The 12,391-nt window shown below is 49.0% G+C and overlaps 2 protein-coding genes across 2 annotated transcripts in view; both read left to right on the forward strand.

Moving 5' to 3' along the window:
• gtf2h4 (general transcription factor IIH, polypeptide 4) overlaps positions 1 to 12,391 on the forward strand; it is a 323,881-nt gene that overhangs the window by 286,161 nt on the left and 25,329 nt on the right. The window lies entirely within an intron of this gene.
• sh3bp5lb (SH3-binding domain protein 5-like, b) overlaps positions 7,681 to 12,391 on the forward strand; it is a 10,126-nt gene continuing 5,415 nt past the window's right edge. The window contains exons 1-3 of the mRNA XM_048616752.1: positions 7,681 to 7,698; positions 7,805 to 7,867; positions 9,663 to 9,791. Coding sequence (XP_048472709.1) covers positions 7,681 to 7,698; positions 7,805 to 7,867; positions 9,663 to 9,791 — 210 coding nt within the window. The remainder of the gene's footprint in view (positions 7,699 to 7,804; positions 7,868 to 9,662; positions 9,792 to 12,391) is intronic.

Consider the following 12,391-nt stretch of genomic DNA (forward strand, 5'->3'; position numbering starts at 1 on the left):
TTGCACTGGGAAACAGGCTGCTCAGTGTCTGACTGTGAAAGGGGAGGGGAGAGGTGGGTGAGAGGATTAATCCCCTTCCACTGGGAAACAGGCTGCTCAGTGTCTGGGGCCGTTAACCTTCTGGACTCCAAGCTGCCCTAAAGTGGTGTGAACTGAATGAGAGGGTGAAGCAGTTGGGTGCGATTGGCTGCTCCGCACATATTGAGAGCAGCTGACTAGCTGTTATGGCACTAATTGAAGCAAATCAGGAGGCGCAGCTCACATTATTAGGTATAAATAATTCAAAGTGAAGGGCTGCAAGCTCATTAGGCTGTGTGGGGCTGGGTCCCCAGGGCTGTGGAGATGCCGTTGCACTTGTTCGATGTGACAGCTCCAGCGAGCGCTCTCGGGCATTCAGGAGCAGGGGGAGGCGGTGGGCGAACAGACTCCTAAGTCGGCCAGGGAGAGGCACAACAGCTCGTCGAGTATTGCAGAAACCTAGCAGTCGTGGGATAATTGGCTAGTGCTGTGATAGAGTGACTTCTGTGCCGATAATGTCAGTATTCGCCGTGGGCCCGTTCATGGCAGGAGATTCCAGTTTCTTTTTAACAGAAGAGTAGATAAGGATTGACATGGCTTCATTTAAAAGTATCAGGAAGTCTCCACGAACTCCGACTGTCAGTGAGGCGATGGCCTAGTGGTGTTGTTGCTTTACTGTTACCCCAGAGACTCGGATAACATTCTGTGGACCCAGGTTCAAATCCCGCAATGGCAGATGGTGGAATATGAATTCAATTTTTTTAAAAAAAGCTGGAATTAAGAATCTAATGATGACCGTGAATCCATTGTCGGGAAAAACCCATCTGGTTCACTAATGTCCTTTAGAGAAGGAAACTGCCAGCCTTGCCTGGTCTGGCCTGTATGTGACTCCAGACCCACAGCACTGTGGTTGACTCTGATCTGCCCTCTGGGCAATTAGGGATGGGCAATAAATGCTGCCCTAGCCAGCGACGCCCTCATCCTGTGAATGAATTAAAAAACATGGAAGGTGCTGAAGAATCGCTGATCTGTTGGTTAAGGGATTAAATATTGGCCAGGATGCCAGGGAGGGCTCCATCCTGCCCGTACCCCCAGCAGCTGCCAAATCTCCTGTGTTTCTTCTGGGAGGCGGCACCCCGACAGTGCAGCACTGCCCCTGAGTGACGATAGCTTAGACTATGTCCTTTCAAAGGAGTTTTTTTTGGGGGGGGGGGGGGGGGGCTTTAGGCTTGAACCCTCGACCTCCTGACTCCGAGGCGAACGTGTTACCCACATGGGCCCGTGGCTGGCTTGGGTTTCAGCCCGAAAAGTTTGTTAGAATTCCGTATCCTTGGAATGGAGCAGAGCATCGCACTCGGTCAGCGCTATCGCCGCAGGATTCCTTCCCCAGCCCCTCCAGCGAGCGCTGAACTGGTCGTGCCTATGGTAAAATGCAAGCTCCGGGATGACACCGACATTCTGAGGCATCAAGCAGGAGAAGAATTGCAGAATACTACCTGGAAGAAAGATAAAGCAGCCGAAAGCCGGACAAAATGCGAGAAGGCCAAATATGAAAAGGTCGCAGCAAGGCGGGAGAAAAAGGGTGCTGATTGGATACCAAGGGGACTCTGGTTGGCCGAGTTATCGCCATAGCGAAAGCTACTGTTGCTTCTGGCGAGCGCAAATGGAGCCACGCTATGAGCTCGACTGATTTTGTCTCAAAAACTGTTTGTTGTTGTAGCTGGTGGCGCACTCTGGATTGTTGGGCAGGTGTCGCCCAGTTGGTCGCGCATTTCAGCGATTAGCGTTTTTGCTTTGGGTTTGGCCATTGCAGTCTGTACTCCGCCCGTGTGTGAGCGAGCAGAGGAGGGTGTATGTCTGAGTCGTTCGGCCAGTCCCTCAGAGCTCTGGGGCCTGTTGGACAGCCAGCGGTGAAATTTGGCGCAGCGTTGCTCGGTCGTGTCGCGGGCAGAATCGCACGGTAGTATTCGGAGCTCCCCGACCCGCATTTCTCCTCCAGCCCTGGGAAGAGGCACCCGCTCTCCCAGGCGCCCAAGATTAATCCCAGCTTTAAGGTGATCGTAAAAGACGACGTGAGCGAACATATTTCCACGCAGCAGCTTGTTGCTGGCTGGAATGTACATCCTGACTCAACAGTAACGCTTTTAAAGCAGAAACTAAAACAATTTAGGCGGGGACAAAAAAAAACCCAGAATAGACCGTTCAAAGAGCTAGCCTAGCCCTGAACTGATTTAGCCACGATTCTATAATCAGAACATGAAAAACTGAAGTGGGGTGTAGGTCATTTGGCCCCTCCAACTCTCCTGCCATTCATCTGGTTGTGGCTTCACATCGACTTTCCAGTCTACCCATCCCACCCAAACCTCGACTCCCTTGTGAATCGAAAGCCTCTCTCTAATTCGCCCTTGAATAGCTCGCGGTTCTCATTTCACAGCTCCGAATCAAAACTAATAACGTAATAAAAATAAGAGGAAAGGTCAGTGAGGGTTGGAACAAATGTATATGCACTGCTGTCCGGGAACAAGGATTCCAAAGTCCACTGACGCTCTGTGAGAAGAATTTCCTCTGCCTGACTTAGGTGAGTTATCTTTAAACTGTGCCTCCTGATGCTCGACCCACCAACAGCATAGAACATAGAACATAGAACATTACAGCGCAGTACAGGCCCTTCGGCCCTCGATGTTGCGCCGACCTGTGAAACCAATCTGAAGCCCATCTAACCTAAACTATTCCATTATCATCCATATGTTTATCCAATGACCATTTAAATGCCCTTAAAGTGGGCGAGTCTACTATTTTTGCAGGCAGGGCATTCCACGCCCTTACTACTCTGAGTAAAGAACCTACCTCTGACATCTGTCCTATATCTATCACCCCTCAATTTAAAGCTATGTCCCCTCGTGCTAGCCATCACCATCTGAGGAAAAAGGCTCCCACTGTCCACCCTATCTAATCCGCTGATCATCTTGTAGGCCTCTATCAAGTCACTTCTTAACCTTCTTCTCTCTAAGGAAAACAGCCTCAAGACCATCAGCCTTTCCTCATAAGACCTTCCCTCCATACCAGGCAACATCCTGGTAAATCTCCTCTGCACCCTTTCCAATGCTTCCACATCCTTCCTATAATGCAGTGACCAGAACTGTACGCAATACTCCAAGTGCGGCCGCACCAGAGTTTTGTACAGCTGCAACATGACCTCATGGCTCCGAAACTCAATCCCTCTACCAATAAAACCTAACATACTGTACGCCTTCTTAACAACGCTATCAACCTGGGTGGCAACTTTCAGTGATCTATGCACATGGACACTGAGATCTTTCTGCTCATCCACACTACCAAGAATCTTACCATTAGCCCAGTACTCTGTATTCCTGTTACTCCTTCCAAAGTGAATCACCTCACACTTTTCCGCATTAAACTCCATTTGCCACCTCTCAGCCCAGCTCTGCAGCTTATCTATGTCCCTCTGTAACCTGCAACATCCTTCCGCACTATCCACAACTCCACCGACTTTGGTGTCATCCGCAAATTTACTAACCCATCCTTCTACGCCCTCATCCAGGTCATTTATAAAAATGACAAACAGCAGTGGCCCCAAAACAGATCCTTGAGGTACACCACTAGTAACTGAACTCCAGGATGAACATTTCCCATCAACCACCACCCTTTGTCTTCTTACAGCTAGCCAATTTCTGATCCAAACCGCTAAATCACCCTCAATCCCATGCCTCCGTATTTTCTGCAATAGCCTACCATGGGGAACCTTATCAAACGCTTTACTGAAATCCAAATACACCACATCAACCGCTTTACCCTCATCCACCTGTTTGGTCACCTTCTTGAAGAACTCAATAAGGTTTGTGAGGCACGACCTACCCTTCACAAAACCGTGTTGACTATCCCTAATCAAATTGTTCCTTTCTAGATGATTATAAATCCTATCTCTTATAATCCTTTCCAACACTTTACCCACAACTGAAGTAAGGCTCACTGGTCTATAATTACCAGGGTTGTCTCTACTCCCCTTCTTGAACAAGGGGACAACATTTGCTAGTCTCCAGTCTTCTGGCACTATTCCTGAAGACAATGATGACATAAAGATCAAAGCCAAAGGCTCTGCAATCTCCTCTCTAGCTTCCCAGAGAATCCGAGGATAAATCCCATCCGGCCCAGGGGACTTATCTATTTTCACACCTTCCAGAATTGCTAACACCTCCTCCTTATGAACCTCAATCCCGTCTAGTCTAATAGACTGTATCTCAGTATTCTCCTTGACTACATTGTCTTTTTCCTGTGTGAATACTGACGAAAAATATTCATTTAGCACCTCTCCTATCTCTTCGGACTCCACGCACAACTTCCCACTACTGTCCTTGACCGGCCCCAATCTTACTCTAGTCATTCTTTTATTCCTGACATACCTATAGAAAGCTTTAGGGTTTTCCTTGAGGGGGGGCGGGGAACAGCCTTCAGCATCTGGGCTGTCAAGATCCCTTCCGAATTTTAAATACTTCAATAAGATCACCTCATATTCTATTCAACACCGAGTGTCGATCCCTCAGCGAGTGATTCGACGGTTTATAGGAAGGAAAGGTAGGAAAGTGGAGCTGAGTTTTATCAGATGAGCTGATGGAAAGGTGAAGCAGACTCGATGGCCTGAATAACCTACGGTGGACCGAATAATTCCCTGGTCTTGTAAGCTGGGCAAAATTGCCACACGAGGGCGGCTCCTTCATTGCAGGAATCCCCTGAGTTTTTTCTGTTCATTTGCGGGATGTGGGTGTCGCTGGCCAGGCCCAGCATTTCTTGCCCGCCCATAGTTGCCCTCCCTTGAGAAGGTGGGGGTGAGCTGCCTTCTTGAACCGCTGCGGCCCTCCTGCTGTGGGTTGGCCCACAATGTCGTCCGGGAGGGAATTCCAGGATTTTGACCCAGCGACGGTGAAGGAGCGGCAATATACTTCCATGTCAGGATGGTGAGCAGAAGTGAACCTTCTCTGGTCTCCTTCCAATGCAACTGTGCCCCTCCTTAAGTAATTCGTAGAATCCCAACAGTGTGGAAACAGGCCATTCGGCCCAACAAGTTTCACCCTGACTCTTTGAAGGGCATCCAACCCAGACCCACTTCCCCACCCTCTGTAACTCTGCATTTCCTATGGCTAATCCACCTAACTAACGCACCCCTGGACACGATGGCCAATTTAGCACGGACCAATCCACCTAATCTGCACATCTTTGGGCTGACTAGTAACCGACAAGTTAAGCAGAACGCTGGGTGTAATCTCACCCATATCCTGCACAGTTGTATTCCAATCCCTCTCTCTTTGCAATAAAAGTCATCACTCTATTTGCCTTCCTAATTACTTTCTGTACCTACGCCTTCACTTTGTGTGATCTGTGCACAATCCCCCTTCCCCTGGAGGAGATAGTAACGTTGTGTTTGCTTGGGCAGCCGTCGTCCACCCTCTGAATGCGACTGACTGGAGTCTGCAATCCCAGTTGCAGGCCAAAATCTATTGAGAAGCTCACTCACAGTGGACAGCGGAAGACGCGTCGTACCAGACTGGATATGTTAACTCTGTCTCTCTCTCGGCGGATGCTGCCAGACCTGCTGAGTTTCTCAGTGTCTGTTTCACATTTCCAGCATCCGCACTGTGTTGCTTTTAGGCTGCTTTCTCAGGCTCGAACCTTTGTCTGCAATTTGACCTGGAGCCAGCGTTGTTGACTCTGGCTTTGCTGCATGACCATCCACTGCCCAGGGCACATTAGAGGGCGGCCTGTACGATACAGTCAGCAGTTCACCATTTCAGTTCATCTCTGGCACACCGGACTCGAGACCTGGCTGATATCTCCAGCTCGAGCCCCAGGCTCCAAATAGAAGGGCAGGCCTAGAGGGAAGAAGGAGATCTGATGCAGCAAATAGTTTCATGAAGAGGCTGGGCTGATCATCTTCAGAGTTGAGTGGGATTGTATTTTTAAGTTACCATTTTCTTCAGACTTCAATTTTTTTTCACAAACGTTTAACGCCTGTCGCTGATTGAACCTCCAGGGTGTGGGGACATCCCCAGTGCTGTTAGGCTGGCAGTTCCCTAGAGTTTGGACCCAGCAACAGTGAAGGAAGGACAATGAGGTTCTGATCAGTGTGGTATGTCGCTTGGAGGGGAACTTGCAGGTACCAATGCTCCCAATTAACCCTCTGGGTGGTACAGACCTTGGTTTTTGGAACCGAGAAGTCAGGCTGAGTTGCCGCAGCGCATCTTGTAAGATAGCGGCACAGTGGGTTAGCCCTGCTGCCTCACGGCGCCAGGGACCCGGGTTTGATTCCACCCTCGGGCGACTGTCTGTGCGGAGTTTGCATGTTCTCCCACAGATGCGTGGTTTCGGTGGATTGGCCGTGTTAAATCGCGTCCAGGGAAGCGCAGGCTAGGTGGCTCAGCAATGGGGAATGCGGAGTTATGAGGATGCAGTAGGGGGTTTGGTCTGGGTGGGATGCTGTTCAGAGGGTCGGTGTAGACTCGATAGGCCAAATGGCGCCTCTTCCCCGACCCCCGCCCCAACGCTGAAAGTTTCTAACAACACACACTGCTGCTACTGAGTATCGGTGGTGAAGGGAGTGGATGTGGTGGAAATCAAGTGGCCTGGTCCTTCCTGGATGGTGTGGATCTTCTTGACCATCAGTGACGTGATCTGCTAATATTGTAGGTTCCATCCCGTGTCAGAAGGCAAATGGAGTTTAAAACTGCCTGAGGATATCATGTGAGCAGCTGGACAGTTTTCTTGAGTTTGAGCAGCAGGATTGAGGGGAGGTAAAGGGAATGTTTTCTGAATGTTGCTCCTGCCTGCTCTGTATGGCCGCTTTGCGATTCGTCTGAATGAGCTAACCTGATACTTGAGCACAGACTGAACCAATGACTTTTAGCTTTGAGTCAACCAGATTGAACTATTCCCAACAAGTCTCTGTCCCACCGTGGTCTTGTGATGTAAGAAGGTACCATTAACTGTAAGACCATGGGTAAGTGACACACAGGAACTTTATTAATGAGGGAGGGTAGGGGCTCTTCAGAAAGAAAATAGAGTACAAAAACAGCGCAGTATCAGAGTAGGCTGTGGACAGTGGCTGGCAGATGAGATGGAAGATGGCATGTGTCTGTAAAGTGGTAATCTCACAGCCAGCTTCAGCCGTCTCTCCCAGGAAACTGTGATTGTTAAAGACAATGTGAGTCTACATAGTGTGGCTGTAAGTGTAATTAGACGCTTGTGCATCATAGGAAAATACATAGTCTTTTATTCAAAGTAGACCACATTGTGTTTGCAGAGGGGAGGGCATGGATTCTGTTGGGGTGACATGGTGGGTGAGGTACTCCCGTACGGGGTACGGGAACGGGGTGTCACTGTGTGGGCATCGTCTGGCTGCGTGGGTTATAGTAACAGGGTATCAGTACTGGGGGTGTGAGTGTGTGTAAAGCTATACACTGCAGTCGAAGTGTCAGCAGTGTGTTGTGGACGTGTTCAGATGAAGGGACAAGCCATGTACGACTGGAATGAGGAATGACTTCTTTGCTCGGAGAAATCTGATGGCTTTGGAGTCTCCATGTTGAGTATGCTCAAATGAATAGATTTGTACATAGTAAACACATCGAAGGTTATGGGCATGTTGAATGGGGAATGGTGCTGAAGTTGAAGGTCAGCCACGGCCTTGTTGAATGGTGGAGTGGCTTCGAAGTGCTAAGTGTCCTCTACCACCTCCTATTTCTCATGTTCTAACCAGAATTGCTCCTCTTTCCCACAGGAAGAGCTGGAACACCTTAACCAGGCCAGTGAGGAGATCAATAAACTGGAACTACAGCTGAATGTGAGTATATCGCCTTCATTCCCCTTGCCCCAATAGTGTCATAGAGATGTACAGCACGGAAACAGACCCTTCAGTCTAACCCATCCATGCAGACCAGATATCCTAAAGTAATCTAGTCCCATTTGCCAGCATTTGGCCCATTTCCCTCTAAACCCTTCCTGTTCATATACCCAGCCAGATGCCTTTTAAATGTTGTAATTGTACCAGCCTCCACTACTTCCTCTGGCAGCTCATTCCATACACGCACCACCCTCTGCGTGAAAAAGTTGCCCCTTAGGTCCCTTTTAAATCTTTCCCCTCTCACCTTAAACCTATGCCCACTGGTTTTGGATTCCCCTACCCTGGGGAAAAGACCTTGTCTATTTACCCTATCCAAGCCCCTCATGATTTTATACATTTCTACAAGGTCACCTCTCAGCCTCCAGGGAAAATAGCCCCAGCCTATTCAGCCTGTCCCTTTTAGCTCAAACCCTCCGATCCTGGCAACATCCTTGTAAATCTTTCCTGAACCCTTTCTAGTTTCACAACATCCTTCCTGTAGCAGGGAGACCAGGATTGAACACAATATTCCAGTGGCTTAACCAATGTCCTGTACAGCCATGACATGACCCTGTACTCTTTGCACTGACCAATAAATGCAGAGTGGTCAGTAAGAGTGTTGAGACGGACAAACAGAAACAACTCTATGAACAGCTACGTTAGCTGGTTGCATGAGCAATCTTAGTTAACCTCAGTGTCTCAGGTGTGCAGTGAAGGGAATTGAAGTTGAGGTGAGGGAAGGTGCAACCCACAGGGCTGACCGATTCTAGGATGTCCCCTGTAGCGTGATGTTGCCTTTTTTTTAAATCTATATAAATACGTGCACAGGATATGGACATCACTGGCTGAGCCAGCATTTGTCACCCATCCCTTAGCAGCTGACCACCATCTCCTCAGACGCAACTAGGGATAAGTAAGAAATGGTCGCTTAGCCAATGATGCTCACGCCTGATGAATAAATATTTTCTAAACTCTTGCTTGTGGGACCCTCTCCAGGCCACGTAGGAAGAATGTGGTGAGTAATCAGCCGTCACCTCGGACTGTTGGAACTGTACAGTGGGTGTGACGGTCTGAGGAGTAAGAGGGGAATAGCAGATGAATAAATATAAGGCACATGCACTTCTTCCCCGTATATTTTATCAACAGAGTTAAATTGTCCATTGTGCCCAGGGATGTGCAGGCTAGGTGGATGAGCCATGGGAAATGCAGGGTCACAGGGATAGGGTAGGGGTGTTGTTCTGGGTGGGATGCTCCTCAGAGGGTTGGTGTGCACTTGATAGGCCAAGTGGCCTGCTTCCACACTGTAGGGATTTTGTGACTGTCTCACTTCTGCCAACCCGTCACTGTACAGGAGCTTTAACTTTGTATCTAACCCTGTGCTGTCCCTGCTGTGAGAGTGTTTGATGGGAACAGTGTAGAGAGAGTTTTACTCTGTAGCTAACCTCATGCTGCCCCTGTCTTTAGGAATGTTTGATAGGGACAGTGTGGAGAGAAATTTCCTTTCGGTTTGGAAGAGTGAGCTCTACTCTGTAACTACATCCACCACCTTCCCCCCCCGCAACCCCGGCCGCTCTGTTGCTGTAGCTGTCCTGGGTGTGTTTGATGGGGACAGCGTAGAGGGAGTTTTACTTTCAGCTTAAAAGAGTAGAGGAACCTTCACGTGGTTTGCTGTTTAATATGAACAGTATTCCAGGTGATCTGCTTCTGGATATGGGACTTTGTTGCATTTTTGAGTATTGACCTGCATCTTCAACAGGAAGCGAGGAATACCTACCGGAAAATACTGTCGGAGTCTGCAAGGAAGCTGAATGCTCAGGGTTCACAACTCGGCAACTGCATCGAGAAGGCCCGGCCTTATTATGAGGCCCGACGACAGGCCAAAGAGGTGAGTGAGCTCAATGAGCGAAGGCTTGTCCTGGAACCTGGAGTGGGAGTGATTGATTCAATATGTCGGGACAGATTGGGAGCTAATGGACAGGAAACCTGGCCAATTGGGAATCTGTAAACCATAAGTGGATGAGAAAGATTGGTCTGATTATTGCCCACCTGTTTCTGTCGTGAAATTAATCTGCCTGTTCCTTGGATCACTCCTCCTATTCCCAGTTAGTAATGCAAGGCGTTTTTTTTGTGTAGATCTGAGTTAGAAGCAAAAATGGACATTGGACCAGTGGAAAATGAAGCCAGAGAAATAGTAATGGGGAGCAAAGAAATGATACTTGGCATCAGTCTTCACAGTGGAAGACACCAGTAGCATACCAGAACATCAGGAGAGTCAGGGGCCAGAGTGTATTGGCCATCACGAAGGAGAAGGTGATGGGGAAGCTGAAAGGTCTGAAGGTGAATAAATCACCTGGACCAGATGGACTACACCCAGAGTTCAGAAAGAGAAAGCTGAAGAGATTGTAGATGCATTGGTGATGATCTTTCGGTAATCACTGGAATCTAGGAGGGTCTCAAAAGACTGGAAAATGGCCCAATGTAACACCCAGTTTGAGAGGGGAGGGTGGCAGAAGACGGGAAACTGCAGGGTGGTTAGCCTGACCTCCGTCATTGGTAAGATTTTAGAGTCCATTACTAAGGATGGGATTGCGGTGCATTCGGAAATGCATGGCAATATAGGGGTTAGTCAGCGCAGCTTCATCAAGGGGAGGGCATGTCAGACAAATCTGTTAGAATTCTTTCAGGAAGTAACAAGCAAGCTAGACAAAGGAGAGCCAGTGGATGTGATCTATTTAGATTTCCAGAAGGCCTTTGACAAGGTGCCGGATAGGAGATTGCTCAATAACACCCCGTGGTGTTCAGGGCAAAGTGCTGGCATGGATAGAGCATTGGCTGACTGGCAGAAGGCAGGGAATACGGATAAAGGGATCTTTTTCAGGATGGCAGCCAGTGACTAGTGGAGTTCCACAGGAGTCGGTGTTGGGACCGCAGCTATCCATGGTATACATTAACAACCTGGACGAAGGAACTGAGGGCATTGTTGCTAAGCTCACAGATGACACTAGGATAGACGGAGGGACGGATAGTGTTAAGGAGGCTGCAGAAGGATTTGGACAGGCCAGGACAGTGGGTAAAGGTAGAGTACCATGTGGGAAAGTGTGAGGTTATGCACTTTGGCTGGAAGAACAGAGACACAGGCTATTTTCTAAATCGAGAAAGGCATCAGTAGTCTGAAGCACAAAGGGAGTTGGGGGTCCTACTTCAGAATTCTCTTAAGGGTAACACGCAGGTTCAGCTGGCAGTTAGGAAGGTAAATGCAAAGTTAGCATTAATTTCAAGAGGGCTAGAATACAAATGCAGAGATCTACTGCTGATGCTGTATAAGGCTCTGGTCAGACCACATTTGGAATATTGTGAGCAGTTTTGGGCCCCATATCTAAGGAAGGGTGGGCTGGCCTTGGAGGGGGTCCAGAGGAGGTTTACGAGAATGACCCCGGGGATGAAGGGCTTGCAATATGAGGAGTGAATGAGGATTCTGGGTCGGTACTTGATGGAGTTTAGAAGGATGATTGAAACTTAGAATACTGAGAGGCCTGGATAGACCTGTCATGGAGAAGATCTCTCCACTAGTAAGAGAGACTAGGACCCGAGTGCGTAGCCTCAGAGTGAAGAGACGACCCTTTTAGAACTGAGATGAGGAGGAATTCCTCCAGCCAGAGTGTGGAGAATCTATGGAACTGATTGGTGCAGAGGGCTGTGGAGGCCAAGTCACTGAGTGTCTTTAAGACAGAGATAGATTGGGCCTTGATTAGTAAGGGGAACAAGGGTTAGGGTGGAGAAGGCAGGAGAATGGGGTTGAGGAACATGTTCGAATGGTGGGCTGACTAAATGCCATCATTCTGCTCCCCTGTCTTATGGTCTTCCTGTGGTCACTGTGCCAGGGTCGTCCTGCCCTGGGTCTGGGTTGGGAGGGGAGCCGCTCCGCCTGTTCCTGTCCCAAGGTTGCTCCGAATCTCTGCCCCCTACCTGCCTCCAGGCTGTACCCGCTGAGGCCCTTCATTGACAGTTCTGTGCGAGTGGTAGTGTTCGTTACTCAGAGCAAGTCAGCATTAATGGGTGCTCAGTGAGAAACTGGGGCAGCTGTGGTTCCATCTCCCTGCGATGTTTGGACACAAGACTGACACCAGGCTATAAATCACACCATCACTGGCAGCTGTTTCCAGGTTTTCACCTCTTAGCGACTGGACACCTTGTGGATTCTTGAAGGTTTGATGTGGTGCTCCTGTTCAAACCTGTTGCTGCTGAACTGTAACGACATCACTGAGAGAAGGATAAGGCTCCCGGGCTTAGGGAGAGGTTACATCTGCTTTCGGGTTTCCCAACTACAGCTCAGACTGAGCAGCCAGGAATAGTGGGGATGGTAGAGCAGGAGAGGTCAGACCGGGTGATGACAAGATATTGCTACAATCAGCTCCCTACCTCCTCCTTTAGGACAGGAGACTGTACCCTGGGGAGAGTCAGCGCCTTCAGGAGAGGGGACTGTAC

Source organism: Rhincodon typus, chromosome 35 (assembly GCF_021869965.1).
Source record: "Rhincodon typus isolate 14 chromosome 35, sRhiTyp1.1, whole genome shotgun sequence".
Classification (NCBI taxonomy): Eukaryota; Metazoa; Chordata; class Chondrichthyes; order Orectolobiformes; family Rhincodontidae; genus Rhincodon; species Rhincodon typus.